At 42.4% G+C, this 20,790-nt stretch overlaps 1 protein-coding gene across 1 annotated transcript in view; it reads right to left on the bottom strand.

Moving 5' to 3' along the window:
- The window catches only part of PTPRT (protein tyrosine phosphatase, receptor type T), a 1,137,038-nt gene that overhangs the window by 188,999 nt on the left and 927,249 nt on the right, over positions 1–20,790 (bottom strand). The window contains exon 12 of the mRNA XM_019513020.1: positions 1,603–1,876. Within this exon, the coding sequence (XP_019368565.1) occupies positions 1,603–1,876 (274 nt within the window). The remainder of the gene's footprint in view (positions 1–1,602; positions 1,877–20,790) is intronic.

Genomic DNA, 20,790 nt, shown 5'->3' with positions numbered 1-20,790 from the left:
TAACAACAGCTTGCTTCTGTGACCTACGCTCCCAAAAAGGCGTAAGTAATAAAACTGCATTGCAACCACCAAGCGTCTGTGCCGTCTCTGCCCCGCTAGCCCCTGCCTGTTCGTCCGAGCTCATTGCCATTAGACTGGCGCTCAGGACCGCTGACCACCGCAACCATGAGTCTGGGCTCTTGCTTTGTCCTTCAGAGTGTGCTCCCATAGCCTTTCCCATCCATGGGGTCACCCACAAAGCAGTGGGGGCTGAGGCTTTCTGTCACCCCATACTCGCCCTTCACTGGGGAGGCTGCAGGTGTAGCATTTCTTGGAAGCTTCCCTGTCACAAGCAGCCCCACTACACCATCCAACCCCATCAGGGTGTAGTTTTACGTTATGCCCCAGGACCAGGAGCTTCCAGCCATCCCCATAACTCCTGCCCTTACCTCTAAGGTGTCACAAGCAGCAGCTCCAGCTGGGTGGTTGTTCTTCTGGCTGCTAGCAGCAAACTGGTGCTGGCTTTGCTGTTCAGAACCCCTGTTCTTACAGGGCATGCTGGGCCCTGTTCCCAATCAGGCAATTATGCCCAATTGGGTTTGCAGCCAGCTGCAGGCTGCCTTGCTGCTTCTCAGGCCCCTGCAAGTAACAGAGCACACCTTGTGCTCTGTTACATCTTCCAAGCCTAATTTTCTATGATTTCTATGATTCCTGTGTGGGTAGGCATGTCTTTTGTGTGTGAAGGGGCTGGCACTGTGTGGGTCACCTGCAATCCCACAGATTTGTATTCACCTTTGAGCACAAATCTGTGGGAAAACAAAAATAAATTGATGTTTTAGAGACAATGTATTTATTAATATAAAAAGAGATGGGGTTGAGTGCTGGGAAATGTGCTAAAACACACACTAAGCAGTATAAGAAGGAAAAACAGAAATGCCATCTAGCTTCTATTTTGTTCCTCTGATAAAAGTAATATTTCATCATGGCAGGTGTAGCACTTGCTAACAAGAACAGTCAGAACAGATTCTTTATCCATGTGGTCTCCACTTCAAACCAATGTCTCACATTAAAATGTTAACGTTTATGGAGATAATCTGGGATTTTTCAAAATAGCTCAAAATTACTAGACACTCAACTCCCATTGAAGGCCAGCATTACTTCAATATTGCTTCAAAAGAAATTCTCAAACATAAGTGTTAAATTAAAATATGGCCAGATACAAGATTAGTGGTTGTCCTACTTAATAGTTTCTTGTAGGTCTTGTCTTCCGTAATCTAATTTGCAGACATGGCAAATGTTTGTAAGTGGAGATAATTGGGGAGTACTATCACTACCTTCTTTCTAGACCCATCTCTAGAGTTTAAAAAGAATGCGGCACTGGAAGGATCGATCATACCGCAGCCAAATACCACCAATTTTTGTTGTTTGGCAAAATATATCTCCAGTGATGAGGTTGTTTTAAGGTTCTCAGTGCAACAAAGAGCCAGAGGCTGAGCATGGAACAGTAGTGACATGCTTAATTTTCTTTAACTTTTCTAGGGGGAACAATGTGTATTTGTAGGAGGTAGAGGGATGGAAGTTGGCCATTTACTTCAAGCCAGCCTCAGTTCTTTCTGTACTTACTCCATTTGCTTTGCTAAGAGCCTGGAAGTAGATGCTGTAGCTTTTCAGTGGTGAGAGTGGAGCATTCCAATATCCATTGTAGGTTTTGTTGTCACCCACTGTGAAGGGTTGAGTGACTGGCAGGTTGATGGGTTTCAGCTCAGCTGCAAAGTAATGGGGTGAGTCAAGGCTGGAAGCATTCTTGTAGCTCACTGGGACAGAGAAGCACTCAATGATGTCTGCAGCCCTCCGTGCCTTTTGCAGCCTCTCTTCTTTGACAACAAGCTGATAGACACTAGAAAAAGAGGAGAGAGGAAGGGAGATAATGAAAGGCACAATTAGAATTGCACCAATTCCAGCAGAAAAGGACAAAACAAACCTGATGCTGAATTTAGAATATTTCATATGGAAACAATGCCTCCAAAGGAGTCTCCACATTGTATGCAGTTACTAGTTCTTTGCCGTAGTAACAGCTAAACATCACAGGTGCTTTGTGGGCAAGATTTGGATAATTTACTTCATAAATTTAGCACAGTTATTTCAGACATACTCTGATGAAACTGAGAAGAGATACCAGTTTTACCTCCAATATTTGTAAAACACCTTGGGTTTTCAAAGGTTGAAAACTGTCACAGAAATGTGCTTTTTTGTCCTAATTAAATGTTACAGTTATACAGTGAAATGCATTTGAACAATTAATTTCAGTAACTATAGACATGGACAACAATAAGGCAAAGACAGAAATGTGTTAGGAGAAGTCGCAATATAAAACTGTATGTAGGCCAAATGGGATGATGGTTAGAAATATGTGAATTTGTTGGCAAATAGTTATTCAATTATTCAATAATTATAATTATTCAACACAAATTAACACCCGTGTCTACTGATTATTTGAAAATTTAGATCAAAGTGGGCAAATATTTCCGACTTAGCACTCTAACCATGGCAATCATTCTCACTTTGCCAATTTTTGGCCCAAAGAATATTTAGTAATTTCATCCAAAGGAGAGAGCGACCTATTTTGGATTGCTCTGTAAGGTACTTTTTCTGGGAAGTAAAGGATTTTGGTTCAAACCCTTGTTTCAAATCATGAAACCAGGGAATCTGAGAGCTCCCACTCTCTGGAAGACTGTCTTAGGTAGTCAAGTATATGAGGGGGAGAGGGAAACAGCAACAGCAGAATCATGGATTTGCAAATGTTGCTGGTTTCCAAATTTTCTTTGCTTAAATGTATATATTTATTTATTTATATATCACCCTTCTCAATAAAGGCTCAGGGCAGCTTACAGAAGACAACACAATAACATAGAACAAGCGAATTAGAGAACAAAACTGGAAAAACTATTTATAAATGCCAACAGAGAATTAAAATAAATTATATAGCAAAACCCTGATAAACAATAGCTGAGCTTAGCTTTCTTTGCCTGCTAAATGCTTATCAAAATAGAAAGGGCTTACAGCACTTCTGGAAGATGTGGCTTAGGCTGTGGTGGGCCTCAAGGAGGTGGTTGTTCCAGAGCTGACAGTTGACTACTGAAAACAACTTTTCATGTGTTTTTGCCAAGTAAACTTGGTGAATTGATCATACTTTACAGGAGATTTCTCTCAGCTGACCTTTAGGATTGCAGTAGGACATAAAAGAGAAGGGGGTCACTTAGGTACATAGGGCCTAAGCCATTAAGGGCCATATAAGTCAAAACCCACATCTTAGGTTTTGCCCAGAAAGCTTTTGGGAGCCAGCGCAGACTCTGATGCACCAGAGTCATATGCTCCTGGTGATCCACCCATGTCAAAGAGCAGGCTACTGTGTTCTTTACCAGCTGCATCTTCTGAACAATCACCAAAAGCATGCAGCCCATAATAGTAGCCTAGCCTCCAGGTTACAAAGGCATGAATGATGGTAGCCAGATCTGAATCTGAAAGAATGGGTCACAGCCTTCCAACCAGATGGAGCTAGTGAAAGGCAGTCCTGCCACCACCTGGAAATCCAGGTACAGCACAGGATCCAGCAGCAACCCAAGGATGCAAACCTGAAAGGGGAAGCTGAAGTCCATCAATGACAAGTGTCTAAATTCCTCCCACCCACCCCTCAGATCTTGCAAACCACCCACCATCATGATCTCTTCCTTCTCTGGCATCAAGTGGTTCACCCGCATCCAATCCCCAACTGCAGTCAGGCTGTGGGAGAAAATAGAGACTGCAGCGCCCAAGTCAGATGAGAAATTTAGAGGTGGGCATCAGCAACGTGCTGATGGCACTTCACTTCATATCTCCATGGAGATAGTGCTAGAAAAAAATACTAGAAACAAAAATGTATCATTAAATATAAAATAAACTTTCTGATTAATTCAAGGTTTACAGAAATGGTGTAAAGTTGACCCAAAACAATTTTTTCCCCAATTATGGTTCTCCTCTACCACTGAACCATAAAAGAATGGTTTTCATGGGCAAGAGGATCAATACTAGATACTGGAGATCATCCTTTATGATGCTGGGTATGGATAATAGGGGTGTGTGAAGTGGGCCCTATTCGATTCAGATTCAGCCCGAATCAGAGACAGTGATTCGATTTGTTGATTTGATTTGGCTGAATCTGAAGATTCAATGCTGATTCAGAGAATCAGCGATTTGGACATAGATACAGCCTTAAAATTTTTCTACATACCTGGAGGTAGCAAGTGCGGCTTATGATCGTTGTGATGCTGGGGCACATGGAGCATCCCACACGAGTGTGGGGGGGCCCTCCACGTGCTCAGTGGTGAACCCAGAAGTGGAATGGAAGTAATTCCGGTCCACTGCCATGATTGCTGGGGAGTGCGCTGGGCCCCCCCCACCCCCACGCCTACCCGGCTTGGCAACTGGCCGAAGGTGGAACCTGGATGCTCCTCTTGACCCAGAAGGCACCTGTTGCCAAGCTGGGGGGTGTGAGGGCCCCCCCGCCCGCGCACTCCCCGATGGACCTGGAAGTGGACCGGAAGTGCTTCTGGTCCACTTCCAGGTCTGCTGATGAGTGTGCTGGGCAGCCCCCCACACTCCTGTGGGGTGCTCCATGTGCTCCACCATTACAGTACTCATGAGCCCCTGCTACCTAGAGGTATGTAGAAAAAACATTTAAAGATGTCTCTATGTCCATATATCCAAACCTTTCTGAATCTCTCCAAATCAATTTGGAGGGTTCCAATTTGATTTGGAGAGATTAAAGGATCACCTGATTCAATTTGGATTCGGAGATTCAAACACTGAATCAGGTCAGATCTCCACTATATTAAATGAGGGACTGAAGCATCACGCAGCCCTAATGGATAAGCATATTTTAGGTGATTTACAAGAGCAGGGAAAGCTGCTGCTTGGGAGCATGCAACAGCCATTACATCTGCCTGATTCTGTAGTGATACAAGTTAGTCAACATGCCCAACCTTTAACCCTGAAGAAAGTAGGGTTTTATGAATATGCAACAACTGCATGGCATGAACTTGCATCAATACCCTTTGATACTGATACCACTGTTACATCTATCTATACTTTGTGCGAACCCAAATGGGTATATAAATAATGCAGATATGCAAATACACCTTTACTTTTTCTGCTGTGTTCTTTGGGATTCTGTGCTGGAGCAGAAATACTGAGAAATAGTGCTCCCATATCCATTCTCGATGAAAAAACATCTTCCTAATGTCCAATAGAAAAATTTGGTTTCCTAGCAAAGCATGTGGCTTTATATCCTTATTCAAACAAAACTGTTGGAAAACAGCAGTTCTTGATATTCTTTCTAGCAATATAAACCTCTAATTCCTTTGTGAATCCTGCTAAGATCTTGGCCTCAGTCTTACCTAGTTCCTGATATTTCTAGCCCAGATTCACAAACCTGAGAAGGTTGCACAGCATCCAAATGCACTTTCCTTTGTTTTCACAGACAGTTAACAAAGCCCTTAAGTTCAACACTGCTACAACTGAGGCAGACACACTGACTGCTTAACATTATTCACCCATTTGACAAAGAAAGATACTACTGCAGTCATTTCACTTTTTGTCAGAGTATTCATACATGCTGCCCTCACCTGTCTATGTGAGGCTGGTTCTTTGTCTAGTTAGACAGGGGAGATCGATGCAAAGATTGGAAACAGCCAGCAGCACATCATTCTACCTGCTTTCAGAAGCTCATTGTTGCAGAAAAATTGGTTGGAAAAATTTCTAGCACAGCAATGTCTCATCAACATTTCTATATGAAACAAAAGAACAGCAGCTAAAACAAGCCAGTGAGGTAGCAAAACAAATCCATGACTTTTGATTATTTACCATCTTATTTTTAGAGGTAGCTTGGTGTATTGTCATCTAAAAGAAAGTGGGGCAAGTAAGCGTTTGACAAGCTATCATGAAAGAGAACAGCTTCCAAATTATAGACATAATATTGGATGATCAAAAAATATGAATCACTTTAGATTTTTATACAATTGTAAATGGCCCTTCTACAAAGTGTCACAGAACACTCCCCATGCCAGTGCACAGGAGCATGCCAAGAATAAAGCAAATCTGATATGTTCTTTGCCCTATGGATGCGCCCCTGCCCTTACAAGTTCTTTCCCTCTGAGATAGTTCCAGGCCAGAAGGACCCAGAAATCCTGGCCTTCTGCATAATTCAGACCTAATCTCTCATCTAGTAATTCCTCCATCAGCAGTAGTTCATCCTCTGTTTTAATACAACAGAGATTTCACTACAGATAACTAACATAAAAGAGAAAAAGTAAGAGAAAAACAGTAATTTCAACACTTATAGCAAGAGATCAGTTCACTAGTTTGTAACCAGATGTTAGAGGCAGAGTACAATTGAAGGTTAGGGATGTACGAAGCTTTGGTCCCCGATTTGATTCGGCAAAGATTTGGCCCGATTCAGTGGCTGAATCTCCAAATCTGAATCAAATCAGAGGGCCCTTTAATCTGTCTGAATCAAACTGGAACTCTCCTAATTGATTCAGAGAGATTCGGAAAGGTTTGGCGATTTGGATATAGACACAGATTTAAATGTTTTTTCCACATACCTCAAGGTACCAGGAGGCTTATGAATGCTGCAGTGCTGAGGCAGATGGAGCATCCCACAGGAGCATGGGGGACTCCCCAGCTCACTCAGCAGCAGACCTGGAAGTGGACTAGAAGCACTTCTGGTCCACTTTTGGATTTGCTGTGTTGTGCGGGGGGGAGAGGGGCTGCAACCCCCAGGCTCAGCGACTTGTGCCTCCTGGGTCTGGGGCGTCCCCCAGGGTCCCCCTGTGGTTGATTGCTGAAATGGAGAGGCATGGGGGGGGGGGGCCCTAGCATGCTCCCCGGTAGACCCGTAAGTGGACCGAAAGTACTTCAACTGCCTGGCATTCTGGGGGTGGGGGGAAGGGGTTGACTACACTGCTGTGTAGCTGCAAGGTCTTTTATTAGAAAAGGAAGGCAATACTGGACTCCTTGATAAATTTTGCAGGTTTTATATAGATAAAACCACATTACTTTACTTTAATAGAAGCTATTTAAAGTTTTTGACAGCTTCATTCTAAATCACTGATAAAAGCACCAGCCATAATGGTCACCACAGTGTAAGCGCTGTGTGCAGGGGAAGAAAATGTGCTCTTATCATCATTGACAAGGTAATCTTTTAAATGATAAGTTCTCCATTCAGTGTGCAGGCATGAGAGTAGATGATAATCATTCCAAATCACAGCCCTGTTTCCCCACTACTGTGAGATCTCTGGGCTCTGTCAGGCTTCCTCTCCTATTCTCACTGCTCTTGCTTTCTTTTCTATGGCTTGCAGAACAGGTAAAAAAACAATCTGAAGTAGCAACTAGGCAAAAATATAGTTATACACTTGGATTTGAGTCAGGTTTTAAAGATTTCTGATAGGCATCAGGGTACAAAGTAAAACGTATATCCTATTTCTCCCAAGTATTGGTCCTAAGCACTTTAGTGACCTGACTCTGGTAATAGTTCCCCAAAAAGTGAAGACTTCATAAACACATCTAATAATTATATGCTGTTTTCAGGGAGCTACACCTTCCTGATCCTACACTCATACTCTTATCAAAGCAGTGTTTCCACAGCCAGTGCTCCCTCCCAATGCAGATTCTTATTTACATGTCTTTACACAGAATATATTGATATCAATCAAATATAAATATACTGTATGTATCTTCATCTATAAATATGTGCACACATTAAATATAGTATATCAACACAATATGTACTATTATTTCCAATTACATTTTTCCTCTGGAAGAAAGGTGAACAGTAAGGACGGCTTATCCTACAGTCTGTGAAGTTAGTGGGAGACTCCTTTTGAGCAAGAACTACTAGACTGATACGAAATAGGCTAGAGATTGTGGAGCCTTTCATTTCTAGCTCAAGTGTGGTCTAAGTTACTAGTACACAATCATCATTTTCAGCAAGATAATTGTTTTGGAGGCTCTGAGAAAGATGAGGAGAATATCAATCAATTCATTGGAGAGAAGTATTAATGTCACAGCAATATCCTACATTTCAACAGAATTATAAATGGGCAGCAATGCCCTTGTTTGTTGTCATCTTAATTAAAAATTGAAGACAAGATGAGTAATGGAACTGAAAGATACTTAACTCCATCAATGCAGATCACTCTGTGTCAGATCTGACACACATTGGATAGGAACAGCCAACCTGGTGAGTGTGCACTGCATTGATATTTATTACATCCACTCATTGATTTCACAAGTACAGAACTTTTAGGAATGCTCTAAGGAATGAAAGACTCATCAGTTCATGCAACACTGAGATAAAGCATGAAATACACAGGGAGTTGCATACATGTTATTCAGAAGGGTCAACAAATAACACAACCTGTCCTCTTGTTTGAGGTACACAGATTTTATTAACATATTCTCAGGACTACTGAGTTTTGTGGTATACTTAGAATATTGGCTGATAGATACCATCTGCAGTCTCAAAGATATTCACAACACCCTACTGTTAATTTCATATAGCAGAGCACAATAGCAATCTCTTGGAGACAGGCATGAAACACAGACCTTCAGGTACTGGGCTTGATCTCCATGTTACTTTCATACTTTTAAACATTTTCCCCTCTTGCTAGTTAAACATATTGAGCCCGATTCTAAACACTGCACCTACCTACATCAGTCACATTTTATGCAAACTCTGTTGTAAGCTGGCAGAGAAGTCAGGCAATAGTTATTTATATATTAGTTAATGAAAACTTCATTGTGAATGTCTGGTTTTGCATTTAACTCCTGGCCACGTTCAATCTGGGTGACTTATTTATTTACATACAAGAGTTCATGAAGGTTCTTCATCCCAAACTGACACCATGGGCTTAACTTTCAGAATATTGGGGAGTGTTGACGTGATATCCAAAACTCCCATTTAAAATTTCAGATGGACTTGTAGACATGCATAGGCCTACTTTGTGGTTTAGTTTAGAGGTTGTCAACCAGGGGTATGTGTACTCCTGGGTGTACTTGAGAAGGCCATAGGGGGTATGCCCAGGCAGGTTAGGATGGAATGATGCCCCCACCACCCCATGTCACTGCCTCCCAGGAGTAGGGCCTGGGGGGTGGGGGAAGCTCACATGCAGTGGCTGCCACTGCCACCCATTACCCCATGCTGCTGCTGCTCCGCATGTGGCTGCTGCCAACCCCGCACCCCCCTGCTCCACATCTGGCTATGCTCTCCCCACCCCGCCCGCTCTGCATCTGGCCACCAGGGGTACACTCACAGGCGATATGTGGTGGGGGCATGTGCCCCCCCCGAGATTGGCCCTCGCTGGCCGGGAAGTGGGGTGTACCAGTTGTTGCCCTCCCTGAGAAGTGCTGATGGCACTTCTGATTTTGCCACCAGCACTTTCAGGGTCAGCAATTGGCTGCTAGGGGACCCCCCGCCCTAGTCGGTGATCAGCTGCTGGTGCCCCCCAGTCACCCATGGGTATATTGATTTAAAAAGGTTGAAAACCCCTGGCTTAGTTGATTTGGGTGTCCCAGACATGCACCACTCCCATATTTTTCTTTACTCAAAACATTTAAAATATCAATCCTGGCTTTTGGCACATTGGCAAGGGGCAAACAAAATAACTGAGCTTGCATAAAATTAACCTTGTAGCAGCCTCACTAAAACCCAAAGTTATGAACATGCAGCAGGTTTTTGATAATGGACTTTTTTCCCTGTGATGCCTATATTATAACCCTTTAATACACAGCCATAATTTTTCTCCTGATTGTATGTATAGTCTGGTAGAACAAACAGGGGTGAACTCAATAGGATTCCATAAAAATGTATTGGGGTTCTACAAAACTCACTCCAAAACACTACGGAATTTAATGCCAGTGCACTTCCTACCTACGCTGTGCTTCTTAGCATTCTCTTATGATTACACAGAAGACTGTCTGATACATTTTACAAAACACCTAAAAAAACTATCAAAAGATTAACACTTTTCTGTTTAAAAAACTACACGACAAACTATACAAATGTACAGTTAAAGGGTAACTTGAGGGTTATCTAGTCTAATACCTAAAATAGTTAAAAGGCCTGATTAAGAGACTTACTAATGTGAGCATAATTTGAACTTCCAAAATGTAAACCTACGATCAAATTGAGGGTGAAACTCTTGAGCATTTGCCCCTCTAAGCTACATCCAAAAGCAAGCACTTAGTATCAGGCATTCAGAACTGCACCTACAGTTGGTTTGTGCATTCAGAGTGTGAGTCCAAGTTTGCAGAAGTCACTTATGACAGTAACAGGGCCAGTAGTTTCATATATTTTAAAATGTCACTCTTAACAGTTTGCCTTTCTACAGTACATTTAGTCCAAGGGTCTCAAGCTAAGGAAATTAACAGATACCATTGGGATGTAGATTTAGGGCCTGACTGAAAGTCCATTAAAATCAACAAAAGACTACCATAGACACCAATGGGCTTTGGATCAGCTTTACATCCAACATATCATATTGCAATGAAGCTTAGCTCATGGAAAACATGTTCATATACAAATGTAGAACAAAGTAATCATGCTGTCATTATCTTTCCTTTTAGATTTGTATAGTTCCTTCTTCCAAGATTGAAAAGCTAGGCCATTATGAATAACAGGAGAGCTCTTAATATGCACCTTAGCCAATCTAATCAGTAATAAAAAGACAGGTTTTTTGATGATGCAGACTTTCATCCAAATCAAAATCATATTAATGATGGCACTTGACTCAATTTACAAATGTATTCACACCAAATCCTAGGGGTTCTTTTTGTTTCTTCTTAGCCTTATTTAAATTAAACATGTAAACAGAGGCAGGATTTCTCAACAGATACCAAGAAATGTCTGAATATAGGTCATACTTATTAAAAAAATAAAAGGTCAAAAAAAGAAAGGGTATTTAAAAAGAGTACGTAGAGATGGTTCCAGTTAACACTGCAATCAGCAGTCCTGCCAGGTTAGAAGTCATCCAAGCACCCCTGAACTCAGGGGGGAAAAAAAAAAAAAAGCTACTATGAGAACTTCTGTGGCGAGCTGAGTTCTCCCAGCAAGCCCGAGAGAGCCTGGTTTTCTTAGGCTTCAAGACACATTTTAGCTCAAACTTTCTGGTATGGGTTGGTGATTTCATATGTTTAGAGAAGAATATTTCATTCTGTTTTTCTGTATAAATGTTGGTTTCAAGCTTGACAAAAGGCCTGGAGGTTGGGCTGGGAATTTAAAATGGGAATACAAACAAACATGAAGAGTTTATCCCTGAAGAGACCAGAGGAAGGCCCAAAGATCCTTTCATCATCACCTTGTGGAAATAGGTCCTTGTTAAGTGCTCCCATCCCTCAGTGGAGGAAGTTTTCCCTCCATTACAGAAGGGCTATAATCCTCTGCCCCCTTCACAGAGGAGCTTGCTGTATTACCCCAAGGAACTGTGTGCTGCGCCTGGCACACAACCACTATATATCAAAATGCTGAAGCACAATGCCTCCTAGAATATTCCCTAAAGTACTGTAAATACGCACTATCCCCAGCACTGCCCTGTGGGAACCATATACTCAGAACTTGTGCAGTAACAGCCTCAGTAAGTTTCTTGGGCTATCCTCATGAGAAGTGCATCAGAATGATATACTGACCTTTAGACTGGATATTTTGGCACTGAACTTTAAGTAGCCTTCAAGGGTAGCTGTGTACATTCAAGAATCCCTTTTGGAGGCGAGTTCTGAACTTACGAGAGCTCCATAAATTCATAGCGAAATGGCTTTGAAAATAGCAATGCGATCTTCTGTAAAATACTGAAAGGGTCTACCTAATGACCTTTTATAGAAGAACTAAGAAAAATAATACCCTCACTTGGAATTAATGCATTGATGGGGCAGAATTGAAACCATAAATGTTTCCCCCACTACTGAGAAAGTCACAAGACTTTTCCAAGAGTGAAAAATCTGTCTTCTTTTACCCTGCTCTAAACTCAGTCTCTCAAATGCCTTGGACAGTTCATCACAATTTTCATGTCAGGAAGTTAACCACACAAACTTTCAAATGACAAGGGCTGTTTTATGTAAGGAAATGAAGAAGGCGTTATCAGTATGTCAGGTGTATATCAGATACTATAAAATATGAGGATACCCTACCTGACAGAACTGTGCTACTGTTATGAATTTTTACATAAAAACTAATTATAAAGTGGCTGAGTTTTGTTTATAGTGAAAGCTATGCTTTACCTGTGAAGACTATAGCAGTTTTCACATACCGGGGCAGTGAGTATAGTTTCACACCTTGACTACTACAGACATTCTCAAGTTCTCATGACCTGGTGAGGCCTAATAACTATTACTTCTGTTTCACAGATGAGTAAATTGAGGCAAAGTGAAGTTAAAATGAACAATCCACCTTTTCATGACCTTCTCAGCCTCTGGTGTTTCATTCACCACCAACAACTGCAGTAGCGAATAGCTGAGTCCTCACCAGGCTGGATAGATACTTTCAGAACTTTAGAAATTCAACATTTCCAAACAGTGGCAGGAAAACCCTGTGATTAGGGCAATGTCTGTGAACAGCAAAGAAAAAAAAATGTGCATCCAGGAAACATGCACTGGTGCCAGGGGAACGAACAGATTTATGTTACTTGCATTATATATTCACCTTTCTTTTACATTCATCAATTCTCTGCATTTAATCTCCTCGGAAATAAAATCAAAAAAATCAAAATGAGGGCATTTCAAAGCTATATGCTTACTTATCTAAGCCATCTTTATAAACCTGACCTGGCTTGCAACATAGATTAGACATAATAGCTGCTATTCCCAGAGGAAGAGGCTAGTCCCTATCTCTCTAATTCAGTGTTATTCCACGCTGGCAGATTCAAGATAATGAGTGCAGACAGATATGGCTTTCACTGTGACAGGAGCTAATGTTAGTGGTTTTGGAGGTGTTTATTCCCTCCTGAGCCATCTGCCATCTGTTTGATCTGCAAAACAAACAAAAACAAAAAGAATGAGAAAAATTTGTGTTAATGTCACTTAGCATTAGGCAGCATCACTAACTGGGGTCTTGTCATCTTCAGTGTTCAGTTTCTTTCAAGAAAAGGCAGAAGTGGCAAGGACAACCAGAGCGACGTGTTTAATGAATGTTCAGTATGAGGAGAGAATGTAGCCCTTTTCAGAGACGGGATGCCTGCGGTGGGACATCTCTGCATGGCTCCTGCCACTGTTCTCATAAGTATATGGGAACAAGTAAGGAGATGCCGGCATCTTCAGCTAGTGCAAACAGAGGCTCATCACTAGCTTAAGTGGAGCTGTACAAAGTCATACCTGTGGATGATCTGGCTCATATTTTTTAAAAACCCTCCTCTCACCAACGTGCAGAGCTAGCACTAGCTGATTATGTTAAACAAACAAATAAAAAAAACATATATTTTAAAAGACAACATAGTGTCTAAGAGTATAAGATCAAGAATACTGAAACATGAAGACAAGGGCCCCAGAATAAGTACCATGTGACCAGATGCATCATGAGCTCCAAACACACTTGCCCCATCAATATACATCAAACGTTTTGGTGGAACAGCCATGCTGAGATGTCTCCTTGAGTTCCAGGCCTCTCTGTTCTGACAGTGCCTGCAATCTGCCAGTTTTGGGCTGCTATAGTCATTCATGGACTGTTCCAGCCTATGCTAGTGCTACAGATGGGGGAGTTTTAAAACCATAGACATGGTCCCCAGAGAGCTGGATCTTGCCAGGCCCCCTCCACGCCAGCACCTTTTGACAGGGAAAAGAGGACAAAACACACTATTCACCTTCCGAATGAAAGAAGATTTTGACTGAGTGTTAACTCCTCCAGCAAATCACAAATTTGTGCTGGTGGATAGTAAGACAAGTCAACACTCAGCTTCACCTTTCATTGACTCCCCAGCCACTCCTTGCCTTTCTTTTATATGTTCTTGAACCACTCCCAGTCATTATTATTACTTTGTACTTGTGCTTTCTTCTCATTGGTCCCTCTCCCTGTTTTTCATGTTTTGCATCTCGAGTAGAGCCAAGGAGGTGATCCTCCCCCTCTACGTGACGCTGGTCAGGCCACAGCTGGAGTATTGTGTCCAGTTCTGTGCGCCCCATTTCAAGAGGGATGTGGACAATATGGAGAGGGTCCAGAGGAGGGCCACCCGCATGATCCGGGGACAACAGGGCAGACCCTACAGTGAGAGACTGCGGGACCTGAACCTATTCAGCCTCCACAAGAGAAGGCTGAGGGGGGACCTGGTGACCGTCTATAGACTCACTAGGGGGGACCAGAAGGGTTTGGGGGAGACGCTGTTTCCCCTAGCGCCCGCTGGCATAACAAGGAGTAATGGGCACAAGTTGATGGAGAGGAGGTATAGATTGGACATCCGCAAAAACTACTTCACGGTTAGGGCGGCTAGGAGCTGGAACCAACTTCCAAGGGAAGTGGTGCTGGCCCCTACCCTGGGGGTCTTTAAGAAGAGGCTGGATGCCTACCTGGCTGGACTCATTTGAGTCCCGTTTCTCTTTTTGGGGTTTTTTGTTGTTCTCCCGCCCTGGCGGGGGGTCGGGCTAGAAGATCTACTAGGTCCCTTCCGACCCTTAATCTATGAATCTATGAATCTATGAATCTATACCTTATCTACTTTTACTCTGCCTTCCCCCACCTAGTAAGTGAATCTCCATTCTTCACCCTTCTACCAGCTCTTGCTTTTGCTCTGGAAAAGTGCTACTAAAAGAGAATTCACAGCTGAAATGGCGTTGTGGCTGCTGAGGCTTCCTTTTTTACTGTCTGTCTGCATTTATGATAATCCCCATATCCCATCTGCAGCCCACGCACTGGTGCAGCAGCCCCCTTTACTGGTTCCAAGAAATTATGCATTCATTATGGAAGAAATTAACACCTCAAAGCAAACTATAATTAGGAATTCTTCAATTCGGTTTATGCTTTTTCAATTAGGCCCTCTATAATTTTAATCACGGGAGCATTAACATGTTTCTGGAATTTATATACCTGTGGTATAATTAAATCCTGAAATATCTTAGTCTGCAACATCAAAGTACCGCTTACTCATCTGCCCTTTTATTGCTCTTGTGTATTAATAAATACCCACAGAGGGCACCTTCTTACGTACATCTACTCCTATGTGGCCTAGGTGAGAGGAACTCAAGATGCCCAGAACAGAATTTACTTGTTCTGTGAAGGAATAGCTCTGGGCCTTGATACATAGGTGAAATTGCCTGCAGTATTAAATTTGTGTGTTATTTCTAAGATAGGGACCATCTGCCAAGGACTAGAGGGCCTAAGCCCACTGTAAACAAAGAGAGGCTTCACATTGACTTCAAAAAACTTCACATCAAGCCCTGAGAGCTTCACGATTATTTCCTTTGTCTTATAAGCTAAATTTTAACCAGCCTTTATGCAATTAGCCCTTTATTTGAGATAATGGGGAATACGTTAGAACTAGTAGATGTGAAACGTGTATAGAAAATGCTTTTAAAGAGACGCCCTCAAATTGGCAGTGATGTACATTTTCTCCTGTTCCCTCCTTGTCTTACCAGTTGACAGCTTAATGTGAGAAAATGGCCATCAATTTGTGATTCTCAGCTAAAAGTTCAGACTTCATTAACCTTTTGATTGCTGGAATTGAACCTGACAGCTTACATAGGCAACATGAAAGATTTGTGCCAAAAATATACTCCCTAGCTTGCACCATCCTCAGACCTTTATAACAGACAATAAAAAAAATGCTAACAAAGCTTCAGTGTGCAGTTAATAAAATATTGTTTGACCCAGGAGAGAGATTTTCTGTATCTAATTTAATTTTTTAAATATTGTAATTAAAGCAGTTACAGCTTCCACCTCCCGTTTTCTAGTCATTCAAAGCTTCCCGTGGGAAAATTAGCATGGTACAGTAGGTCATGAAGTCTCAGAGAAGGTATATTTTTGAAAGCTGATGAATAGGCAAAAATAGTTTTATGTCATTTTAAGGGACAATATGTTCAGGTGAACAGTAAGCAGATTCTGTTAAAAATGCAAATCAGGCAATTCACCCATCATATCAAATATTCTGTCTTGTGGTCAAAACTTGAGGTTTAAGAGGAATTCTGTAATACTATATAAAGGATTAACAATTCCTTCCCAACCATTATAATGATCATCTTTTACACCCCAGCCATGAGGTTTAATTGTATTTATCAAAGTGAATGCAGTTGCAAATATCAATGATCATAAAATCACCTTGTATTATCTAAAACTCAGCTCCACTAAATGACAGTGGCAGGACATGGCAATACATGACTACAATTTTGCAACTCTGCTGGTCAGCTCATCATGCATAAGACATGTTAATGGGCCTAACTCAAGTAATCCTGCAGTGGTGTTCCGCTCAGTGTTATAGAAAGTGCAACAATCTGAGCAGCTATCAACATCAAGCACTTTTCCTCTGTATCCAGATTCATGGAAATAACTATTAACAAACAAGCAAACAAACACAACTTGCTTATGTTTAGCAGAAAATACTATCTGTCAGTTTACCCTCAAACTCTTGCTTAAATTAAAGCAAAATACTATGAGAAACCCAGCTTAGATGAATTCAGATCAAAACCTCTAAGGTTTATTATATGACACGCTAATTAACACAGATAATTAGTTTTATAATATCGGATGCCTGAGTTGATAAGACGTATTCCTTATTTGATAATATAAAATTAATAGAACTTGTATGGTGATTCTTTGCCCTCTATCCTGTCAGCCAAATCATGTGGTACATACTCTTTGCTCTTGAATGCCAGTTAACAAAAAGCTAGTACACGCTGTGTATTTCTAAGTATTTGTAGTGCATCGCTGTACTAAAATTGAGCCATCAAAATAACTGAGAGCAGGATAATTTGCTTATGTTCTCTTAACAGTTTTAAACGTTAGATCCTTTTTGCTGTTTCATTGATCTTTGATTCCCTTATTTATTCTCAATCATTTATAAAAAAGGTTTATTGTATTTATTCTGTGGGGCTTCAAGAAAAATAAATTGCCAACTTTTGGTTGGGATTAGTGAAATCATTAGCAACACAAAGGCCTGAGAGAGCTCACGTGAAGCCAATAAAACTCCACTAAGAAGTGTTAAGGCAATGAGCAGAACAGCATGTTTCACTGTGCAGCTGCCATAATGTATGCATCAAAACCATCAATTGGAGAAAAACATTAACCAGGAGTTTGGGGAATAAACAGGAGGAACTGGTTCTTCTGCTAAACAGAAATAACTCAATCTCATAGGGATAATAGAGATCTGGTGGGACTCCTCCTATGACTGGACTATGGGTATAAATGGCTATACCCAGTACAGGAGAGATCAGGCTGAAAAAAGGAGCGGGACTGTAGCTCTCTGTGTGAAGGAGAGCTACATGTCCCTACAAGCTGAGATTGGCACCCAAGAAGAACGAGTGGAGAGCCTCCGGGTTAGAATGTGGTGAAGGGGTTACATCGGTAGGAGTCTACTACAGACCTCCAAATCAGGAACAAGAGCTTGACCATGAATTCATCAGGGAACTGACCACGGCTGCACACTCTCTGTGCATAGCTATCATGGGAGACTTCAACTACTGGGACATCTCATGGGAAGAGCACTCAGCCAAATTCAGTAGGTCTCAAAGCTTCCTCACACGTGTGGATGAGCTGTACTCGTCTCAAGCAGTTTCTGGGCCAACAAGAGGTAAGGCAGTATGGACCTGCTACTGGCCAAAAGGGATGATCTAGTCAGTGACCTAAGAATCAAAGGGAAGCTGGGAGACAGTGACCATGGGTTGATCACTTTTACTATCCATCGCAAAGCTGGCACGTCAGTCAGCAATGCAGTAGTCCTCGACTTTATGAAAGTCAGCTTTCCTAAGCTCAGAAGGCTTGCTGTCAAGACCCTGAGAGGCCATGATTCAACAGGGAGGGGAGTTCACAACAAGTAGTTGCTCCTTAAGGAAGTGATCCTAGAAGCACAAGAGAAGTCCATTTCAACTGATAGGAAAGGTGGTAAAAGGGCTCAGAAATCTCCTTGGCTCAACAGGGAACTCATGGACCTCCTACATCTAAAAAGAGAGACTTATAAAGGATGAAATACAAAAAACACCACTAAGGAGGAATACTCTGCACTGGTGCACACCTGTAGGGAGCAAACTAGGAAAGCCAAGGCTGCAGCCAAACTTAAACTGGCTACATGATCAAGGACAATAAAAAAGTCCTTCAGATACGTGGGGAGTTGGAAGAAAAACCAGGGAAATACTGGACCCCTACTAAAGCAATTCAGGCAGCTGACAACTGACACCCAGGAAAAGGCCAATCTGCTTAATGATTTTTCTCCAGCCCAAAGGGACCACCTTGCCTAACATGATGTGGAATGACCAGGGTGAGGGTGAATATATGTCCACCATTGGCATAGATCCTGTGAGGGAGCACCTTGAGAGGCTGGACACCCACAAATCAGCTGGTCCAGACAGACTGCACCCAGGAGTGCTAAAGGAACTGGCAGACATCATAGCGTGGCTCCTGGCAAGGATATTCAAGAACTCATGGTGCTGTGGCAATGTACCTGAAGATTGGAAGAGGTCCAATGTTGTGCCTATCTTCAAGAAAGGGAGAAAAGAAGATCTGGGAAACTACAGGCCAATAAGTTTGACCTCAATCCCTGGAAAGAACTTGGAAAAATTATCAAAGAAACCATTCTCAACAGGCTAACAGAAGGCAGCATTCTGAGGGATAGCCAGCATGGGTTTGTTGTGGGTAGATCTTGCCTGACCAATCTCATTTCCTTCTATGATCAGGTGATGTATCACCTGGACAATGGGAAAGAGGTTGATATCATATATTTGGACTTTAAAAAAGCCTTTGACTTGGTGTTCCATGATAATCTCATGGAAAAATTGAGCAACTGAAGCCTTGACTACACTGCAGTCTGATGGCTGGGAAACTGGCTCCAAGGTCAGACCCAGAGAATGGTAGATGACAGAACCGAATCAACATGGCACTCAGTGACCATTGATGTCCCACAAGGCTTCATTTTCAGACCTGTAATCTTTAATGTCTTTATAAAGGATCTGGACTCTGGTGTCAGAAGCAGACAAGCTAAGTTTGCTGACAACACCAAATTTTGGGGAAGAGTATCCACACTTGAGGCTAGGCTAGTGATCCAAGCCAACCTTGATAGGCTTGCAAGGTGGGCAGATGAAAACCTGATAGCATTCAATATGGAGAAATGCAAGGTGCTCCACCCCTTGTCTGCAGCCTGTAAGCAGGGTCCAGATCCTCTTGATTCTCTGGGTCTCATTCCACTTGGTGAGGTTGGCCAAAGACAATACCCATGGATTACAAGGAAGGCTGCAGGCTTCTGGAGCGCGTTGGGACTCCAAGACTTAGTGACCTTCCTGTAACTCAGGTCCAGGTCTCTTATATTCTGTTTTGCTGCTCTTGGCACTACTGAGAAGGCTGTGCCCCCACCCTTATGACTTTGGGAGAGGAGGCCTCATTTTAGCCCTTTGGGCTCTGTGCCTTCTGTGACAGGAGGCTACAGCCACAGCGCTTTTGTGCTCCAGACACGGGGCAGGTTTGACCCCCCGGGGTGCGGGGCTGGACCCGATGATCTTGCAAGGTTCCTTCCAGCCCTAATAGACATCATGAAATCTATGAAAAAACCCCACAGCACACTTATAGGCTCGGCAATGCTACACTCACTAGCACCATAACCAAAGGGGACTTGGGGGTCATGATAGATCACAAGATGAACATGAGCCACCAACACGATACTGCAGCTGGCAAAGCATACAAAACTCTGGCTTGCATCTACATGCATCTCAAGCAAGACCCAGGATCAGAGGGCAAGAGTATATAGGCCTTATGAAGAGAGGCTGCAAGCCATGGGACTCTCCAGCCTGGAGAAGCACACTGGCACAGGCTCAGGGGTGACTTGGTGGCAGCCTATAAGTACATAAGGGGTGTGCATCAAGTTCTGGTAGAATGTCTGTGCACCAGAGCACCCCAAGTGATGACAAGGTCAAACAGTCACAAACTCCTGCAAGACTGTTTTAAGCTGGACATAAGGAAAAACTTCTTTACTGTTTGAGCCCCCAAATCCTGGAATAGACTCCCCCCAGAGGTGGTGCAAGCACCTACTCTGGACACTTTTAAGAAACATCTGCATGCCTTTCTTGCTGGGATCTTTTGACCCTAGCTGACTTCCTGTCCTTTGGGCAGGGGGCTGGACCTGATGACCTTATGAGGTCCCTTCCTCATAAGCCCCAATGTCTATGAAATCTGTGAAACCCCAGAAAAATTCACAGATTGAGAGCTTTTTGTCTTTTCATCTCACTCTTCTTCCAAGCTAGAATCAAGTTCATTACGCTCTCAAATAATGCTACATACCAACAGAAATACATATGGTGCATTACAGATGTGAGTATGGTAAAAAAGATGCTGGAGACAAACACAATGGAAAGAGTAAGCAGATATCAGAAACAGGTGCCCGAACTAATATTCATCAACATGCACATACAGAACACGCCTAAGAGAGGAAAGAATAGACTAAGAAAGGAACAGAGAAGCATTAAAAGAGAAAAAAATAAATAAATGAAGCGCAAGGGGGAAACTATGGTTGGATTCCTGCCTAAGGCAAGCATAGCGACTGAATGTTAGCTGACATGTACTTTCTGTATAAACTGACTTAGATCGCTTTACACTCTATCACTTAT

Source organism: Gavialis gangeticus, unplaced genomic scaffold (assembly GCF_001723915.1).
Source record: "Gavialis gangeticus isolate Ggan-Ray unplaced genomic scaffold, GavGan_comp1, whole genome shotgun sequence".
In the NCBI taxonomy this organism is placed as follows: domain Eukaryota; kingdom Metazoa; phylum Chordata; order Crocodylia; family Gavialidae; genus Gavialis; species Gavialis gangeticus.
This window is presented reverse-complemented; position numbering and strand designations above follow the sequence as displayed.